Here is an 18,732-nt window from a genome sequence, read left to right as displayed (position 1 = left end):
CTAACTAACAGTCTAACGCAGATAAAAGGAACTTCCTTGGTAAATTGCTTTTATTAATAATATGATGACATATATGTTGTGTGTAGAATTGTTTTAAATATATAATATTAGAAAAGTGAGAAACAGTTTACCTGTAGAAATATTTAGGGGTTAGGGTTAAGAATTAAGACAGATTGTGTGTGACTGTTGTGACCTGGCTCTCCAGCGATGACAAAACGTAAAGAAAACGGAAGGATGAAGGCAAATGGCAAGTTGTATATTTAAAATAAAGTAGAATCATTTAAGTGGGTTAGGTAAATTAGAGTCTCTAAATTGACCGTAGGTGTGAGTGAATGGTCTGTATATTGGCCTCTGACATGTACAGGCTGTACCCCACCTCTCGCCCAATGTCAGACGGAATGGGCTCCAGCTCCACCCTCGACCCTCAAAAGGATAAGCTGGATGGATAATGGATGGATGAATGGATAGAATCATTAACAGCAGACTGAACTAAAGATTCTATGGAATGTGGTCATCAGTAAAGTCAGTGTTGAAGTTGCGTGTATGAGTGAGGCACCATGAGTCGAGTGAGAGAGAGATGTTGGATGAATAAACAAAAAGCTACAAATGCGCTGTGAAGCTGTTAAAGCGTGTTCCAGACAGAAAAGGGCATTTCTTATAGGATCGGAGCACTGGGCCCAAGAGCTTCAAACCAAGCTTATCAAAAAGACTCTGCCCTAGAACCTAAAAACAGACTAAGGGACTGTCACGGTGACTCAAGCACATTCCCATGAAGAACTGAAAGAAATCATAAAGGGTATTTTCCAGTCTAATAAAGAATCAGAAGCAGGATGGAAAGAATGCACCTCTAAAAATATGTACATGCATGTGGAGTCTACACTTTTGGGGGCTTTTCTAACAAGACAGTTTCTTCTGTTCCAATAAGTGGACCTGAACTTTCCAATTCAACCAACTTCCGTATATGTTGGTATAACAGAGGACTTTCCACAGCAGAGCAAAGGGGAAGCCCTGCGAATACTGACATGTCCAGAGGAGACTTTTCTCTGATTTAAACCACTATCACACAAAAAACTGTGTTATTTTTGATGACCACTTCCTCTTTTCCTTTCTCTTTAATTTCTTCCCCTGGCAATTCTTTGGGATTGTAACTGTCAGCCTGCACACACTGACCAATCAGTTTATTAGGAGCACCAAACCATCACTGAGCAGTTCCTCATTTTGCTCTATGGATTCCACAAGATGTTGGAAACCTTCTTTTAATATTCCACGCTCCATGTTGACATGACTGCATGACTGCAGCCAAGTTCCCCTTCCTCTACCCCGATCCGGGGCTGGTGGCTGGGGAAGCCCCTGAAGTTCACTGGACTCACTGTCATGTGCATGAAATCAGTTTGAGACGAAGTTAGCTTCACTGCACGGTACATTATCATGAGCCGTTAGCCACCATGAATATCCACATGGTGAGCAACAATACTCAGATTGGCTGTGGCATTCAAATAGTGATTGATATTATTAAAGCAACTTTTTAAAATTTGTTTAATAGTACACTGAGTTGGAAAAGGGAGAATGGTGCAGCTTTAATTCCCACTCCTCACCCTGAATGTCTGTTCTTGCTCTGTCTAACTTTCGTGAGTGGGAGCGATCTCCTACATTATGTTTGTTTTAGTTTTTTTTCTACATGAAAACCACTTAAACACTGGGACACAGACCCTCATAGAATGTATCATCATGTGTGGCTGAGGAGGGCGCTGTTGCTCAGTAAAAGCTACATTGTGTTGCTTTTAGCACAACGTGTGCCCAGAGTGATGTTATTTATATTACCGTAGCTTTAGTTAACTCCAACCTGGCCGTTCTCCTCTGACGTCCCTCAAGGTGTTTCGACAGACCTGCTGCTTACTGGATGTTTTTTGGCGCCATTCTTTATAAACTCTACACTGTTTTGTGGGGAAATCCCAAGAGATCAGCAGAGTCAGAAATACTCAAACCAGCTCGTCAGGCAACAACAATTATGTCACAATCTGATGTTTGATGTGAACACTAACAGAAGCCTCTGACCTACAGTACATCTTCATGATTTTATGAATTGCACTGCGGTGACTGGACGGATGATTGAATGATTACGCGACAAGGTGTACAGGTATAAATAAATCTAATAAATTGCTCAGTGAGTGACCTGCTGGGTCACTCCATCATCTGCTCATTAACAGTCACACATGCCTGATGCAGCATCTCGAGGAGGTACATCTGATCCTAGTTTCTGTGACACAGAAACCCTGTTTCTTATCAGTGTGGGAGAAGTCTGGATCCAAGGTGAACCATGACTTGCTGACAGCGGTGTATCATACTGTGGGTGTGGAACAGGAAAAGAAAGGGTTTACACGCCTCTACGTTGCTCCCATTTTCCCTGTAGTTTTCCAATTCCTGTCGCCCAGATGAATTATCAAAACAAAGGCTGAGCAGCCAGGGCGGTCTCTAAGAAGCCACCACCCAACACAAACAGTGATTTCTGATGTGAGAAAAAAACGGTCGAAGAAGTTTAAAGGTACCCTGTGGAGGTTTTTTTCCACTTGTCGTGCTTTGGGGCATTGTTTATAAAAGTATGTCCCATGTCCTATGTTTACCTTCATTATACAAAGCATAGACTGAATATGAAGATGGACGACGCACCTCCACTTCCTCCCACTGTCCAGAAATGAAGCTAAAATATCCTGGATATGAACGCTGCTATCTTGGGTATCACAGAGAGTAATACCATGTCTTCACATCCAACTCTTGGCCAAAAAATAGCATATTTCTCAAAATGTCAGGCATTTATTCTCAATAAGTGAAATAGAGGTAAAAGCACAGTCTCTGATGGAATGAATAAAGCGAGGACAGGAAAGGAGTTTCTCTCTTCCCTTCCCCTATGTGTTTTCTTTCCTTCTCTCTTTTCGCACTGACCTCCAAACTGTCACGAGCAGCGTATCCCTTATCTGAACTCTCTTTCCTCGACACATCCCTGCTGTCAGCGAGGCATCAGCAGCCCTTCCCCTTCACACCCTTTCTCCCAACATGTCTCTGGACATGTCTCTACAGTCTGCCAGCCCTGTCCTGTCTCTCTCTCCTCACTCCTCCTTGTCCATACTTCACTAATCAGTCTTCACTATTTTCCAAGGTGAAATAGACGAGACATTTATTTCCGTCAACCAATCCAATCTTTGGTTATTAAGCATGAATTTATAGCTAATTATTAACAATAAAATTCTTTCAGTGACCTTATTTAAGTACAGCGCTACTCTACTTTACAACAAGCAGCTTGTTGCCATGGTTACAGTGCTGATGCTGATGCAGTGGTGTCCCTCTCTTATAAAGATACAGACAGGGACATTCATTTCAATAGACAGGAAAACAACCAGCTTATTCTGACAACAGCAGCAAAGAGATGCACCAGAAACAAATGTGTTTCCTATGAAATATTTATAACTAAACAGAATAATAACTAAATGGTTTCATGATTTTATTCAATCTTGCCGATTGCATGTCGCCTACAGGGTTTTATTTAAGAAGCTTTCCTTCTTGAGGTCCATAAAAAGGATCTGAGTCAGAATTCCCCCCAAACTACAATCCTCTCTCTGCCCATCCGGTTTTAAAATCTCTCTTTTCTTCTTCACGGATTACTTCAGCAACTGAGAAGTGAGATTTGAGGCTGCGTGTCTCAGTTGAAAAGCCCCTGCTACAATGAAGTGCACAAGGCATAAACAAGCCAATGATGTGGAACCAACTAAAAGTTAAAGAACAACAGTGAATAATTTATTAGGGGAAGCACCTAAATATTTTCCTTTTTAAACGGAACAATATTTGACCTTATCAGGCCTATTTGTTTTAGTCATGTTCTTTGCTCCTTGTACACTATGTTTGTTATTAAATGTGTAATATATTATATTTATTTTATGATGGGTAAATGGATGTTAGGAAGGTGTAATATGGAGGTTAAGTTGCTTGGTTAAAACAGGTATTTAATTTATTTATAACAATACTTGAATAAGGTGTCTTGTGTGTGCATGTAATTATATAATTTATATCATTACAATTATAATAAATTCAATTTTTGTCCCTTTACGCACAAACATGTGTTGACAGGTGTGATTTGTCAAGGTCTGTCTTTGCAGTCTAATTGCTTGAGGATGTGAGTGTTGCATTGGCCACTAGAGGGAGGTAGTTAACCGTGTAAAGGCCGTGTTGTGTGTCTGCTCATATTTGATTAAATCAGAATTCTTCATTTCTGACTAACACACATAAAGGTGACTGATCAGCATTATGCTCGCTAACAGGTGATACCACAGAGGTGTGTGGGCCACAGAGCTTTTCAGTGACTGCTTCTGTTCTACTTTGTGTGCTGGTCTCTCTGATTCATGTGTGTTCATCTTCCTCAGACTGCAGCTACACCTGTCACCTGGAATGTCAGCGTCAGGTCCAGCTGGACTGCAACCAGAGGGACAGACAGGGTGAAAAAACTCCTTCTCCCAGCAGCAGCCGCTCCTCCACAGGCCCTCAGCACAAGGTGAGCACGTCAGAGGCAAATTACATAACATTATAGGACTTGGGAAAAGGGTCTTTAGGTTATTTCTGGCACACTTTCATTGAACGTGTGTGTGTGTGTGTTGCAGAGGTGTATGTGAGTCAGGGTTGGGTAATGTCAGGGTTCATTCTGCAGCGACTCCTCAAGCCTACACTTTTACATAACCATCCTCTTTCACAACAACCTTTCTCACCTCCTTGACTGTCTACTTATAAATTTATATATGCACTCATTTGCTTTTTGTGTTCACGTAATGTTCTCTGCTACGTCACTTCAGCATCTAATGTGTGACTCCCTCTCTCCTGCCTGCTCTCTGCTCTCTTCTCTCATCTCTCTGTTTGGAGTCTCTCCGTCATGTAGAATTTATTCAAGCAGTGGTGGATCCTGACATCATCACTTCCTCAGTAAACTAATTAGATTAATCACTATTCTGTGTAGGGACCTCCATCAGATACTCTCAGATGTTTGTATATGCTAATTTAATATTTTGGCTCACTCAAAATCTAAAACTCCAGCTTTCCTCCTCACTGTATAAGCCACTATATATCCAGCACATGATGGGAACCCCATCGTATGTCTATACGAATACACATATCGTGTTCGAGAGAAAACTGGATGTCCATATGCAGCTGGTGTGCAGTAGAATGTTGGCAGCTCCTTTATGGCCAGGAGGCAGATATCACAAAATTAGACCTCTGGTCATGAGCAAGGTGCTACTACGCTTCTACAGAACGAGAACAAATAACACTGCTTTGAACCACATTCATGTGGACTGTGAGAATTGGAGCAAGTGCGGAGGAGGATATACAGTGTAAATTTGATTAAATGTATTTCAACAAACATCTGAGGAGCCGCTCACTCTATAGTTAGTTTATCCAAAAGCTTCCTCCTGTTTTGATTATACAAAATCTGCAGGAACACAATAATGGCACATGTGTTATCTTTAGCGTAACCACTGCTCCTCTCAGTCGGTTTAATGACCATGTAAGATGATGAGCAGGAAGTCAGAATTAAGTGAGTGTTGAGGATGTCTTGTCTCGGAGGTATGTAAACTCAGACTAAGGGCCGGTCTCTCTCCACACCCCTGTTTTGTTCCATAGAGTGCAGTCCTAGTGCTGCAGACAAGAGGACAGCTGACAGTTTGTTTCCTACGGCCCCCTCTCTGCTCTTTAGTCTGTTTTATAGCTGCGGCTCTGTGTGTTTGTGGGGGTCGTTCAGGTCCCACAGACACTGCTGCAGTAACAACGCACATGCAGCAGACTCGCCCCACACCATTGATTTGAAGCCAGCAGAAGGGTTGTTCAGTATGCATGCATGTGTGTTTGTGTGTAGTGCTCTGACCCCTATACCCCCCATGCACGTTGCCCTCTCCCATGGGGATTACACTGATGGAGGCAAGGAGTAAAGCTGCAGGTAATCTCTCTTCGTCTGACTCCTTCCGGGGAGACATCAGATGAACACAGAGACACTGTCCCTGCAAGCTGCAGTTCTCCAGCAGCATGTAGCCTTACCTCCATGTCTGAGCAGACTTTAAAAATCGCATTACACACACAAACACACATGTGCTGACTGACGCACGCACACACAATCAATCTCAACTGTGAATGCAGCATTAGCTGCTTTTTTGACAGGGGGTCACTGCCAGAGTCAGAGGGCAGATTGTGGGGTCAGAGTGGGGTTAGAGGTCACTCTAATCTCCATCCTGATGGCAATCAGTCATTATTTTCTGAATCTCACCTTAAGCGCTGTGAGCGTACCCCTCCACCGACAACTCAGCAGAGGTGGTGCAGCTGCTTCCGGGTTTTTCTGTACTGTAACTGTCCCTGATGATTTCAGTGTTGACATCCACATTATTTTGTGTTACTGCGTAAAAGCCACGTGTTTGTGGTGGTTGTAAATGATATCTAGTCCTTTGGATGCTGCAGCAGAATGCAGCCATCTTTCACAACCTCTGAGCTGCTTCTTGTCACCGCTGCTCTGATGTATGAATAACAGTAGCTGCAAGGCTTCATATCTCTCACCCTTACCTCTCTCTCTCTCTCTCTCTCTCTCTCTCTCTCTCTCTCTCTCGTGTGTAAGAGGAAGTGGTCATACTCTGCAGAGTACACTCGCTTGCAGAAAGAGAGAGAATGGTGGAGGGAGGAGGAGAAGGAGGTGTTTGCTGGCTGATAACACACAGATGGTTGAGCAAGGCTGCAAGCGAGCGAGGGAGCATAGCGGGAGAGAGAGGAGAGGAGAGAAATAGAGCGAGGCTGAGTGGGAGGCATCTGTCTCGTGTATTGCCAAAGCAACGGAGAGAAGAGTAGAGAGGAGGTAGAGCGGTGCTGCTGAGCGTCTTGTTGCTGTGGCCGAGAGAGCTTCTGCTGCTGCTTACTCTGGACTCATGGGACGAATGGATGCTCACACAGATAAATGCCATCATAACTGAGCTGCTGCAACCAGGACTTGAACTGAACCTACAGCAGTGCAGTGGCTCTCCACAGAGACACAGAGCCAGACAAAAGCAGGATGTGGTATTGCATGCATGCTTTTATGAGCGTTCGTTTGCAGGTGTAACAGGTGCTCTCAGGTGAGCTGGGTTAACTTGAAACCAGCCTGTAAACTGACTCCATGATGGCCGTGTGTGCCTGTGTGTGAGATGCTCACATGCTGTGTATGAGTGTGTAGCTGCAAATGACCAGGTGCATCTACTGCATGGTGTGTGACAGCGTGAGAGCACGCACACACACATCAGGAGGAAGTGACAAGTCTGTGCTCGCTCTCGGATTTCCTGGTCCCCTCTCCTGTGGCACGCATAGCGCAGAATCTGAGCCGGGTTCACCTGTCTCGCCGTCACAAGTGGGACGTAAACTTTCTGGATGCATCAGCAGAGGAGCGCTGACTTTTTCTGGATGAGCAGAGGACAGTTGGATGCTTGTAGACTCTGATTTGTCTGAGTGTCAGCATCAGCCCGGCCCCTCTCTAGATAAACCAGCACTTCCTCAAGCCGTCAACGTGCCGATCGGGCGCCGTACTAGTGCCGGTGGCCAACTCTGGACCGCTCCATGACTGTCAATACAGTGCCGACCCCCTCCATGACCAGCAGTAACAGCATGAGCAGCGGGTACTGCAGCCTGGACGATGATAGCGAAGACTTCACTTTCTTCACAGCCAAGACCTCGTTCTTCGGGAAGCCCAAGCGTGCAGCTAAGGTACAGAATCAGGATCGCACTCTGACTCTCTGATAATTTACATAGTAAGAGTTAGACAAACTCAGGTGGGTCGGACGGTTGATGTTTCAGTTGGGCCATGGGGCCATTTATACCAAAAAACATACAAGCAGAAGTGTGGAGAGGAAGTGGTAGAGTTCATGCTTAAACAGGCCTCTAGGTCTGTGTGTGAATGTGTAGGAAGGGGGTTTCCATCAGGCATGGGTTTTGTAACATTGATCTGCCCTCCTGCCAGCCTTTTGGCCCTGTTTGGAGACTGAAGAGGTCTCAGGCGGAAAGTCAACAGAGATCATGTGTTTGCTGTGTTGTAGCAGAAATGCTAAGCTAATGATGTGTGTGTGTGTGTGTGTGTGTGTGTGTGTGTGTGTGTGTGTGTGTGTGTGTGTGTGTGTGTGTGTGTGTGTGTGTGTGTGTGTGTGTGTGTGTGTGTGTGTGTGTGTGTGTGTGTGTGTTTTCCAGTACAAACTATAAACACTGACCTTATCACGACAAGTAGACCTCATGGGGACCTAATGAGGCAAAACATAATTCCTGAGCTCCGGGTTAAGGTTAGGGGTAAGATGTGAATTGGTGTTAGGTAAGAGTTAAGGTTAGGCATGAAGTGGTCATGGTTATAGTGAGGGAAATGGTTTTGTTTAGGCTGCCCACAATGCATGGAAGTCAGTGCAAAGTCCTGATAAGGATAGCTGCGCAAACCTGTGTGTGTGAGTGTGTGTGCAGAGCAACTACTTAACTGTAGCAAACCATTTTCCCCAGTTACCATAGCAACTCATGGTTTTGTTGGCAACCGCTCGGCACTTCCTGAGATTTCGTTTTGCTCTACTGTACATTTGATTACTACAGTATATACTGTCGTGTATCTACAGCGTGCACATTGCTGCTGGCTCTGCAGGGCTTGTTTGTTGATGGGTCTCGATGCACATCAGGTGATTCAATGATTTTCTGTAGTGAAAGACGGACAGAGGCAGATGGAAATGAGGAAAGTGTTTCCATGCGCACACAGAGCCTGGGGTTGACCTTCTTCAAAGTACAAAGAGATTTGCATTCATGCAGAACACGATCAGCCCTGTTCCTACTGTCCTTTTCCTGGCAGTGCCTTTGGTGTCTGACTTGGAGAAGGCATAATCTCTGAATAATTGACCAGCTGTGTTGTCAGCGTGTGGTGTTAGGATTGCCGTCACACTAAGACAAGAGGGTATTGGGGTTAGTTCGTCTGGGCTGCCGGCTCAGAAGCTGCCAGCTGATGGAGACCGATTTCCCTGGCACCACACAGCCATAGGAATATCCTATGAAGTATAATAAAGCTGCACTATAAGGTGCCGCGCATGGGAGGGAATTGCTCCACATCCTAAAAGTAATTGAGTTGTAGCCCTGCAGAAAGTGTCTGTTCTTTCCTCTGTTTTGAATATGGAAAAGAGATATGCAAACAATGCGTGTGACATCCTGTGAGACATTATCCTGTTTTTTTTGTGTGTGAAAGACATGTGTTTTAAGTCTTTCCTGCATTAATGTCCACAGACACACAGGGAGATGCTTACGTTCATCAAAACAGTGGAAGGGGAAGTCAGATCCTCTTTTCTTTATGAATTATTTCCAGAGCTGAGCCTTTTGCTCCAGATAAGCCAGCCAGCTTTAATGTGTTTTGTGTGTGTGTGCACGTGCATGAGTGTGCCACTGTAGAGCAGGAGGGTACATGTCATTTTCTCTGGTCTGCTTTTTGTTGCAGTGAGAAGGAATGAGGTAAATCGCTGTCAACTATAATACACATTTTCATATATGTTGGATGCATGCTCAAACACTCGAGGAACATAGGTAACACAGTTGACTGTTTGTCATTGAGGAGGACTCACTACAGCACTTATGAACTGTACAGTTTTGAAGTGCTGGTACTTACAATGATCATTTCTATTCTTGTACAACTCCACTCCTCTTCACATCAGATGGGATCATGATGTTTTATCTCCACTGTATTTTAAAGAAGTAGCTATTCCTGTTGCAAATAAAGATTTTACATACAAAACAAATAAATCATGATGATAGCTAGATTATAACACTGTAAAAAGTAGTTAGATTAAGCACTGGGACCAGATAATACACAACAAATTACAGATTTTTCACTGTCAATTATATTCTTTATCTTTTATTTGCTGCTGTGTGTGTGTGTGTGTGTGTGTGTGTGTGTGTGTGTGTGCGTGCGTGCGTGCGTGCGTGCGTGCGTGCGTGCGTGCGTGTGTGTGCGTGTGTGTACTGCTGGCTCAGAACTGAGCTGTGAAATAGAATCAGTGTGTGTTCTGGATTGTGCTTCTCCTTCTCGACACTTGACCCAGTAAAGGCGTCATGCTTGCACATGTTATGAGCGTATGTGCATATGTGTTGGGTCTGTGTTTGTGTGTGTGTGTTTGTGTGTCGTATGCATGTTGATTTATGATTGTTGCATTCTGTCCACAATTTTTTTAGCTTTAATTATTTGATTGTTGTTAGTTCAGTTCTGGCAGAGCTCATCATCATCACGTCCTCAGACTTACAGGCCAGTGGTAATAGATCCCTAGAGTCTAGTGTTTCCTGGAGATCATGATGTCAACACACACACACACACACAAACACACAGTATTTTAATACTGACTTCTTTGCAGCGACATTTCAAGCAGTCGTATGACCTCTGCTGTCTGATCTCATCAGAGTGAGAGCATCAAAACTTACCAGTGTCACCCTGAGGGGGCAAATTCGTGTGTGTGTGTGTGTGTGTGTGTCCCTTATGTAACAGCCCTAGATATATCACACATTTAAGCTGCCTTGCATCTCATCTGAGTCACATTAAAAAGGAAAACATGACATGGTCTTGTCTCTGTCACCTGTAATATAATATACTGTATAAAGTTAAGTGACAAAGCAGTCAGTGGTTACACTTACAGATCTGTGTCCTTTGAAGTAAAGCAACATGATAAAAAGAATAAAGTGGGATCTCTGAACTTTTATGAACACTACAAATAAATAGTAAACTAAACATTTGTTGTGAATTTGGAGCAGTAATGACATATCTGAAGAATATGAAATAAGGTTTCACGCTCATAGTTACTGTATCACTCAGTTAATACTAATGAGTAAAAAGAGAACATGGGAACAGATGATCTGCTGGAGGGAATGTGAAGGAGTTTTAGTTTTATCACTTCATAAATCAGTGTTTTCATGTTGTCACCACAGAGCAAACAGCTTAAACTCCTCTGTTTTTACATCTCTCTGTTTCTGTGCCGGGCCGGTCATTGGCTCCGACATGACCAGGTCCAGTCAGGGCAGTGTCTCAGGACTTTGTGGAACTGTAAATGGCGGAAACTGCACTATTGTCCCGCTCTATTGTCCCTCTGGCCACTCTCACTGGTATGCAGAGAGGGAGGGCAGTGCCTCTGATACATTTAGAAACTTGTATACAAACACAGGATTTCCTGCAGCGTTCTTATGACTTTGTTGATTTAGCCTCAGAGAAAATGTAGTCACAAATCAGCTCCATCTCATACCTAAGGTTCCCCTCTCTACCCCACATTGTACCAGTCACACGTGTTCTGATGTCCAGTACTTTCATTAAGATGTAATGTGTAATATTCCTTGATTTCCAACAATTTTTCAAACCCAGAGAAATCCCCAATTTTATTTAACGTAACAAGCTGTGTCGTATTTGTCGCCTTTTTAATTACATTATATCTGTTTAACCCTTGAGTTTGTTCCACCTCATCCAACTTCTGGGGCAAACAACGTATGAAGAATTAGAAACCCACTGTCAGCCAGTTAGCCAGTCGGCTAACACTTTGATCCATGAACTTGATTTGCACCTGAGTAGCCACAGGTAGATCTGCAAATCCCATGATCCCACACTGCTTCAAAATGTCATCACACTAGGTCTTTGTTGTCTTTTGTTTCAATTGAGAGACTCAAGCAGCCAAAGTTACACATTGTACGTTTGTGCAGGTTTTTATTTTGTTGTGATTAGATGAAATCTGGTGCAGTCAGTGACTCTCTGTGAGAAGAACCAGTCATGACCAGTCATATTCATATTTGCTTTTGTCCTAATTAGAAAGGATTTCAATTATTTATGACCGTCAGCATCTGTCACTGCTGTTTCACCTTGATTGTTAGACCACAACTGCACAGATGATTGGATGATGGTTAGTGCTGAAGAGAGTTAAAGTAACAACAGGACTGAGAGATGTGGCAAAGAAAATCCCCGTTATTACAGTTTTTCTCCAAACAGCAGCTTTGAATTCTAAATGTTACAATGTTATCTCCTCTTTTCGCTGAATGTCCACCTGCGTGAACTCGGCTACACTTGTGCTCTGTGTGATTTATTTCCACAAGTGGCCACAACCTATAGGTGCACACAGCGCACACACACAGACTTACACACACTGCATCTGTGTTGAATGAAAGAGTGACTTCATCACACAACCTGAGGACTCCCCTTCAGGAACCATCCCTGTCCTGCATTCTCTCTCTCTCTTTCTCTCGTTCTCTCTTTCTCTCTGTCTTTCTCTCTCTCTCTCTCTCTGCCCCAGAAAAATGCAAACGAACAGGAGAAGGGAGGAGAAAAAAAGCTATTGTGAGATAGCGACCGTGCATCCCACTGTACTATAAATAACCTAGTCAAACTCTGTGTTGCTAAGGCTGGCTCAGCAGCCGCTCTTTCATCACTCCTTACCCCTTACTCGTTTCCTCCGCTGCCTCCCCCTCTTTGACTCCCTCCCACTCATCCTCATTTCATTGCTGCCTCCCTCACTCTTTTTCTTTTTCTCTCATTCCTACTCACAGCAGGAAATGAGTAACGGTGAAAGGGATGCACCGCTGTCGATATTCTGAATGATGCTGAATGTGGGGTTAGCTCCATTCACAGGGTTTCCTGTCCCTGTACAGAGCTGCAGAGTTGTGAAGGGGAAGAAGAATCCTCCTCAGCTGCAGTCAGGGCAGCGGCCTCATATTCTGAGAGTGGCAAAGATGGATGATGGAAAAGTGTTGTCACAAGTAGTTGAGAACCACATGGTGCAGCAACCAGAAAGTTTCTTTAAAGGGGTTCAAGGTGTTTGCTGTTTTTAGATGTAACTTCACTAACTTGAGCAACATGAGAAACACCATTTGTTTGCTACATCACTTGTAGTGGGGGAAGTAGCACCATCTGCTGGTGATAAAAATAAAACAATCATACTACTAACTAACTCTGATCCTTCAGTGCTGACATGTTCTCTTCTTCCTCTCATGTTACAGCAGAATGAGACGAAGGAGGAAGAGGCGGGAGGGACGAAAGAGCTGTCGGTGGAAGAGGTGCAGACCAGGATAGAAGAGTATAACGCTCAAGTCACTGAAAATAGGATGAAACTGGTGAGTTCTGAAGCTGGTGTTTGTGTATTAGTAACAATGAACCTGGGTTTTCAGAGCGTCCTCGCTTTCTTACTTTATACAATAGAAACAGGAAATATAGCTTGTAAATAATGTAGCATGCGGTAACAATGAGTTATTGCAAAGATGAAAAAGGCAAGATATTAGTTTGAGTTTGAATTTAGGTGAAAAGCTCAGTGAAATAACCATTTAAGATGCATAAACATAAAGTCACTGTGATATACAATAGAAGATAATACATGTATAATTCTTGTTTGTATAATATGTATATTACTTTGAAGGAATAGTTTTACATTTTAGGAAACGTACTCAGTTACTTTCAAGTAGATGAGAAGATGAATATTATACCACTTCCATGTCTGTGCAGAGACTATGAATCTTGAGGCAGCGGCAGGTTAACTAAGCCTAAAGACCGGTGTTGTGCCATAGTAAGCACACCTGCAGGTCTGTGCGTGAAGAGTAATCACAGGTTTGGGTCAGGGTTCAAATAAAAGTAGACATTGGTTTCATCTTCCACATAAGAAATGTTGTTTGCACAACATTTGTTAAGCCAGGCTAGAAGTTTCCAGTCTTATGCTAAGATAGCTAACCAGCTGCTGGCTGTAGTATCAGTAAAGTATTATTATTAAATGGTAAATTGTCTGTATTTATATCGTACTTTCCCAGTCTTATCTAACTCTCAAAGCACTTTACAGTACAAGTCTCATTCACCCATTCACACGCACATTCATACAGCACTTCTATGTGCCGCACACTGTCGGCACAGCTTCAAGGAGCAATTTAGGGCTCAGTTTCTTGCCCATGGACACTTCAAAGTGCTCCATCTAACTCTCAAAGACTTCTTCTCAGTCCTGCTATAGTTCACATATCAATGCTGAAAGGCGCCGCCACTCTCTTACCATCTCCCTCTTTCTCTGTGTGTGTGTTCCAGGTTTCAGAGGGATTCTTCACAGGTTTCATTAAGGTCCACCTGAGGCTCAGTCGACCAGTCACAGTCCCCTCTGTGGCAGCGGCAGGTTCAGAGGGAACGCCCCGGCAGACGGCCGGTAGTGATCGAGTGACGTCTGGGGATCAAGAGGAGACGGACTGCGGTCAGAGTGAAAAGAGAACATCCTTCTACCTACCAAGCGACTGTGTGAAGCAGCTCCACATCAGCTCTCTGACCACCACCAGAGAGGTCATCCAGGCCTTGCTGAAGAAGTTCATGGTGCTGGACAATCCCAGCAAATTCGCATTGTACAGGCAGACGCACCGCGACGGACAGGGTGAGGAAAACAATCCCCTGCTCATCTGAATCAGAATATAAAGCGACAGCATGGAATAATGTGTTTATTCTCTTTGTGTGTGCAGATCTCTTCCAGAAGCTTCCTCTGGGTAAGCGTCCTCTTCTTCTGAGGTTGGTTGCCGGGCCTGAACCAGAGCAGCTCAGCTTTGTCCTGAAGGAAAATGAGACTGGAGAGGTGCAGGTGAGAAAGCGCAGAAACATACGCAAACAGGCAAAAGTTGTAACGATACAAAACTATATTAATCTGCTCCTCTCATATTCTCCAACAGTGGCATGCGTTCTCTCTCCCTGAGCTACAAAACTTCCTGGTAATCCTGGAGAAAGAGGAGGCGGAGCGCGTGCGGGCCGTGGGGCATAAATATGCCATGTACCGACAGAAGCTACAACAGGCCCAACGACAACATGACCCCTGACCCCCTCACCTGTTACCTTATGACCTCTATTCAGGGAGAGACTGACGCAGCCATCTATTCAGAGACTGGAGCCGGAGCTCAACTTGTGTGTCCCCCCCCCCCCTCCACAGATACACACAAACACACAGTACATCCATATACACACACACACACACACACACACACACACACACACACACACACACACACACACACACACACACACACGGATGTGCACACTTTCTCAGGACGTATACAAACCCCCAACCCCCCCACAAGCTCCATTCTCTCCCTGAGGAGAGAATCGGGGGTTGACAGCGGCGTGAGACTCTACAGGGTGTGTGGTCTGCTCACTGGTCGGACATGTAGTGTTTTTATTGCCAAGGACACAAACACAAAGTTCCAAACACTTTCTGTGTGTGAGACTTGAGATTTCATTTGGGACTGATGTGAATCAATGGTGTTTTTGAAGACTCCATCTTCTTCTGCTACTGCTGCTGCTGCTGCTACTGCAAGTGTTACTTATGCATGAGTCTCTCAGCTCATCCCCTCTGCACATAGTTAGAATAGAAACAGAAGGCATGATTACTTTTTGCTGCATCTGTGTGGGATGGAAGGACAATCATACTGTGTGCTTCTCTTTTTTTATCAGAACTGGTGTGCATAGGGTTCTCACAGGATGTTATATTGGAATATGTGTGAATTTGTGAGGGAGGGGTTTACGGTGAGGTACTTGCCAATCTTGGAGCCCATTGGCTATCGAATGATGACAATTTAAGGCCTGGTCACACATATACGCACATAATGTGAATATCACAGGTCAAAGTTCACCAAAGTTTAACTACATGCAAAGCCACACTATAAGATTTGCTTTACCACAGGAAGCAAATGGTCTATTCACTTCCTCACTTACACCGATTGAAAGCAAATGGAATGTTCGCCACTGAAACATTTGCATGTGTGACCGCTCTTAGCTTCTGGGGGCAACGGACAATATTTTGGGGCGTCTGGTATAAACAGCAGATATCTGGCCGTCTTCCATTCACTGAACACTGTTTACAGTGCGACACGTTTCTTTTATCACACACGTCGAAAGTTTCTTCTCAACCAATACAAACAGTGATACATTTTGTAGGTCCAGACAACATTTGAGCTAATCTCTATTATAAATTTAAAAAAGCAGAGAGCCGACACATTTCAGTCAAAGTGTTCAGTTATTTTGCTCTTCACACGGGCTGTTTACCTGTGGGCAACGAAAGCCTGCTTAATCCTGATTGGTCAAACTAGAGACACCAGAAGGCTTCTAGCCCCAAAATCATGGCCCTCGCCCACGGATTCTGCATATTCACAAGCAGAATCTGTTTATAGAGATTAGGTTGTGGCTACCAGTGCTTCACCTTAAACAAAGGGTAGGAAGCAGACAGCTGTGTTTGTTTTCCACGCTTAGAACAAGAAGGAATGGAAGGAAAAGAAAGCGAGATCCATTCTCTCAGGGAGCATGTGTTGAGCAAAGAGAAAACTTAAAGTAGGAAAGAGAAGCCTCTTCCTCCCGACACCACCTTACTTCAGTTCTCATCTGTTCAGTTAAATGCCATGAGAAGGACCTGTATGTGTGAAGATGCTGTCGGGTGCTTCACTCGACAGAGAGATCTTCAGTCAGACTCAGTTACCACCTTTCTCCTTGCTCCTTCAAACAGGCACATGATCTTAACCTCTTCTTGGAAGATAAACTGTGACTTCATTCCCCCCCCCTGATCTAACCCACCTTGCATGAACTCCACCTGCAAATACAGGGACAAGACAATTTACAGATTTTACACTTTGCATACAACGCTATGGGATATGGGTTGTAATTGAATGTGAGAGGAGTTTTTTTTACACCAAAGCTTAGAGGGACAGATCTATTGAGAGAATATTAAAGGGAACAGAGACATTTGGACGTTTATTGAATTAAAGGTAGTGTATGTAAAAATGAAACCCGCTTCTGTTTTGCACATATTGATGCAGGTCACTGAATGGCCCACAACTCTGGGGTCTGGGCATGCATTTCTGTTTTCCTTTTCTTTTTATCTTCCCACCTTGCACCCAAAAAAAGAAACTATAAAATTCTATAAAATTCATAATAATGGCTATGATGTACCAACGATGTGTTTGCAATGCATATGTATTATGTAGACACTGGAAAAAGAGAGACAAGGTTTAACTTTGTTGTTATTACAGATATTAATATTCCTTTGGTATCATTCCTACTGGTATGCATGTGTGTGTGTATGTGTGTTTGCTCTTCTAGGGCAGTGAGGAAAATGTGAATTCTGTTTCATGATGAGTGTCTGTGTGTCAGCACTCCATAATTGGGCCTCACTTACCAAGTATTGCAACATATAGCGCAGTTAGTGCACATTTACTATCAGACAACTATAACATTACAACTAGGTTGTTTTGGAAAATGTATCATAAACTTAATGCATTTTAAAAAATCATTTACAGAAAACTTTCACACATCCTGATGGTTCTTTATTTATTCCGTGCGCATACTGATAAATGAGGCCCGTTGTCCATAAGCACATGCTTCTCAGTGAACCTAGACCCTGTTTAACATCACCACCCAAAGCCCAAGCTGTTCTGCTGGCAGTGCCTTTTGTTTCATGTGTTATCCCTCCTGTGCATAAGCTGTGTTTCAGCACACAGGTGCCTGCCTGAGTGTGTGTGTGTGTGTGTGTGTGGTTCTGCATGTTTGTTGGACGGTGTCCCCCTATCTCCTTAACACGTGTGTCTGTCCAACAAATCCTGGATGTGTGTGTGTTTGTGTGTGTGTGTTATTTATTATATTTCACACCATCCACATGATAAACATTATGTGTAGGATGTTGAGACTTAAAGCTTTTTTTGCAATTCATTTTGTTTTATCTGAAGAAGTGTGTATAAATATATCGGTAGAACTGTACAGAATATCAAAATGAAATAAACAAGGTCATCTCTTTATTTCAGTGCTCTTTATTTATACACACTCACACAGAGAGAGAGAGAGAACACAATATGTCTTCAAATGCTTGGGTTTGTACTCACGTCAATGATAATTGAGAGTTTGTGGATGTAATATAGGTACACACACACACACACACACGTATGTATATCTAAAAGAAAGAGAATATCGAGATGTCCCAGGGGCTGAAAAAACAACTGGAACACATGTGGTAGGTGAAGTACTAGGTAGCCCCTAATAGGAGCATTATAGGCTGTGACCCCCAAACTGGTGGGGTGGCTGTGGCACACCACCACACCACCCTCCTTATTTGAGCTGAATTCTAGTTAGAACATCTGCAAAGTTTCATCAGTTCAGTGGTTTCCGAACACCAGAGGACCTTAACCAGCTGATAAACACATTCAGAGAAATGTTGACTAAGGTGTCGTCCTTACAAGAAGTAAGTAATAAAAGATCAATTCATTTTAAAAGAAATGTTATTAGTAGCTGTTATTACAGACATCCCATGCACGCCATCATCATATTGTAGACAGTAAAACAAGGGTTTTAGTGCTTGTGGAGTCAGAGTTATTGTTTGTTTGCGTCTCTGAAGAAAAAACATTTCTCGGTTGTTATCCAGACAAGACCCAAGTTAACTGGTGCCGCTTGTACAGCTTTCAAAACACCAGCAGGGGGCAATACACAATCTGAACTGAGGCGTCATCCTGTATATTCACCATGCAGATGATAAACTGTGTAAATAGACACATGTGCGATTTTGTTTTCATGTATGCTTCACATGATAAATCATTTCGATTTTACCATGATGCTGACAGTTCCACTCTTCCATCTTTGATACGACTGTGTTTAGTCTGATTCTGTTTTCAAAGGACATTCAAAATAAGGTGTTGGACCAGTCAACCCACAGGTGTCAGTGTCTGTCACAT

General features: G+C 43.4%; 1 protein-coding gene across 1 annotated transcript in view; it reads left to right on the top strand.

The window, feature by feature from the left end:
• Window positions 1-17,805, top strand: part of rassf5 (Ras association domain family member 5) — a 30,324-nt gene extending 12,519 nt beyond the window's left edge. Inside the window, exons 2-6 of the mRNA XM_035152213.2 lie at window positions 4,413-4,540; window positions 13,015-13,128; window positions 14,078-14,411; window positions 14,497-14,612; window positions 14,701-17,805. Of these exons, the coding sequence (XP_035008104.1) occupies window positions 4,413-4,540; window positions 13,015-13,128; window positions 14,078-14,411; window positions 14,497-14,612; window positions 14,701-14,844 (836 nt within the window). The 3' untranslated portion in view covers window positions 14,845-17,805. The remainder of the gene's footprint in view (window positions 1-4,412; window positions 4,541-13,014; window positions 13,129-14,077; window positions 14,412-14,496; window positions 14,613-14,700) is intronic.
• The last annotated feature ends 927 nt before the right edge of the window (window positions 17,806-18,732 follow it).

The sequence above is a fragment of the Hippoglossus stenolepis genome, chromosome 3, assembly GCF_022539355.2.
Source record: "Hippoglossus stenolepis isolate QCI-W04-F060 chromosome 3, HSTE1.2, whole genome shotgun sequence".
NCBI lineage: Eukaryota > Metazoa > Chordata > Actinopteri > Pleuronectiformes > Pleuronectidae > Hippoglossus > Hippoglossus stenolepis.
This window is presented reverse-complemented; position numbering and strand designations above follow the sequence as displayed.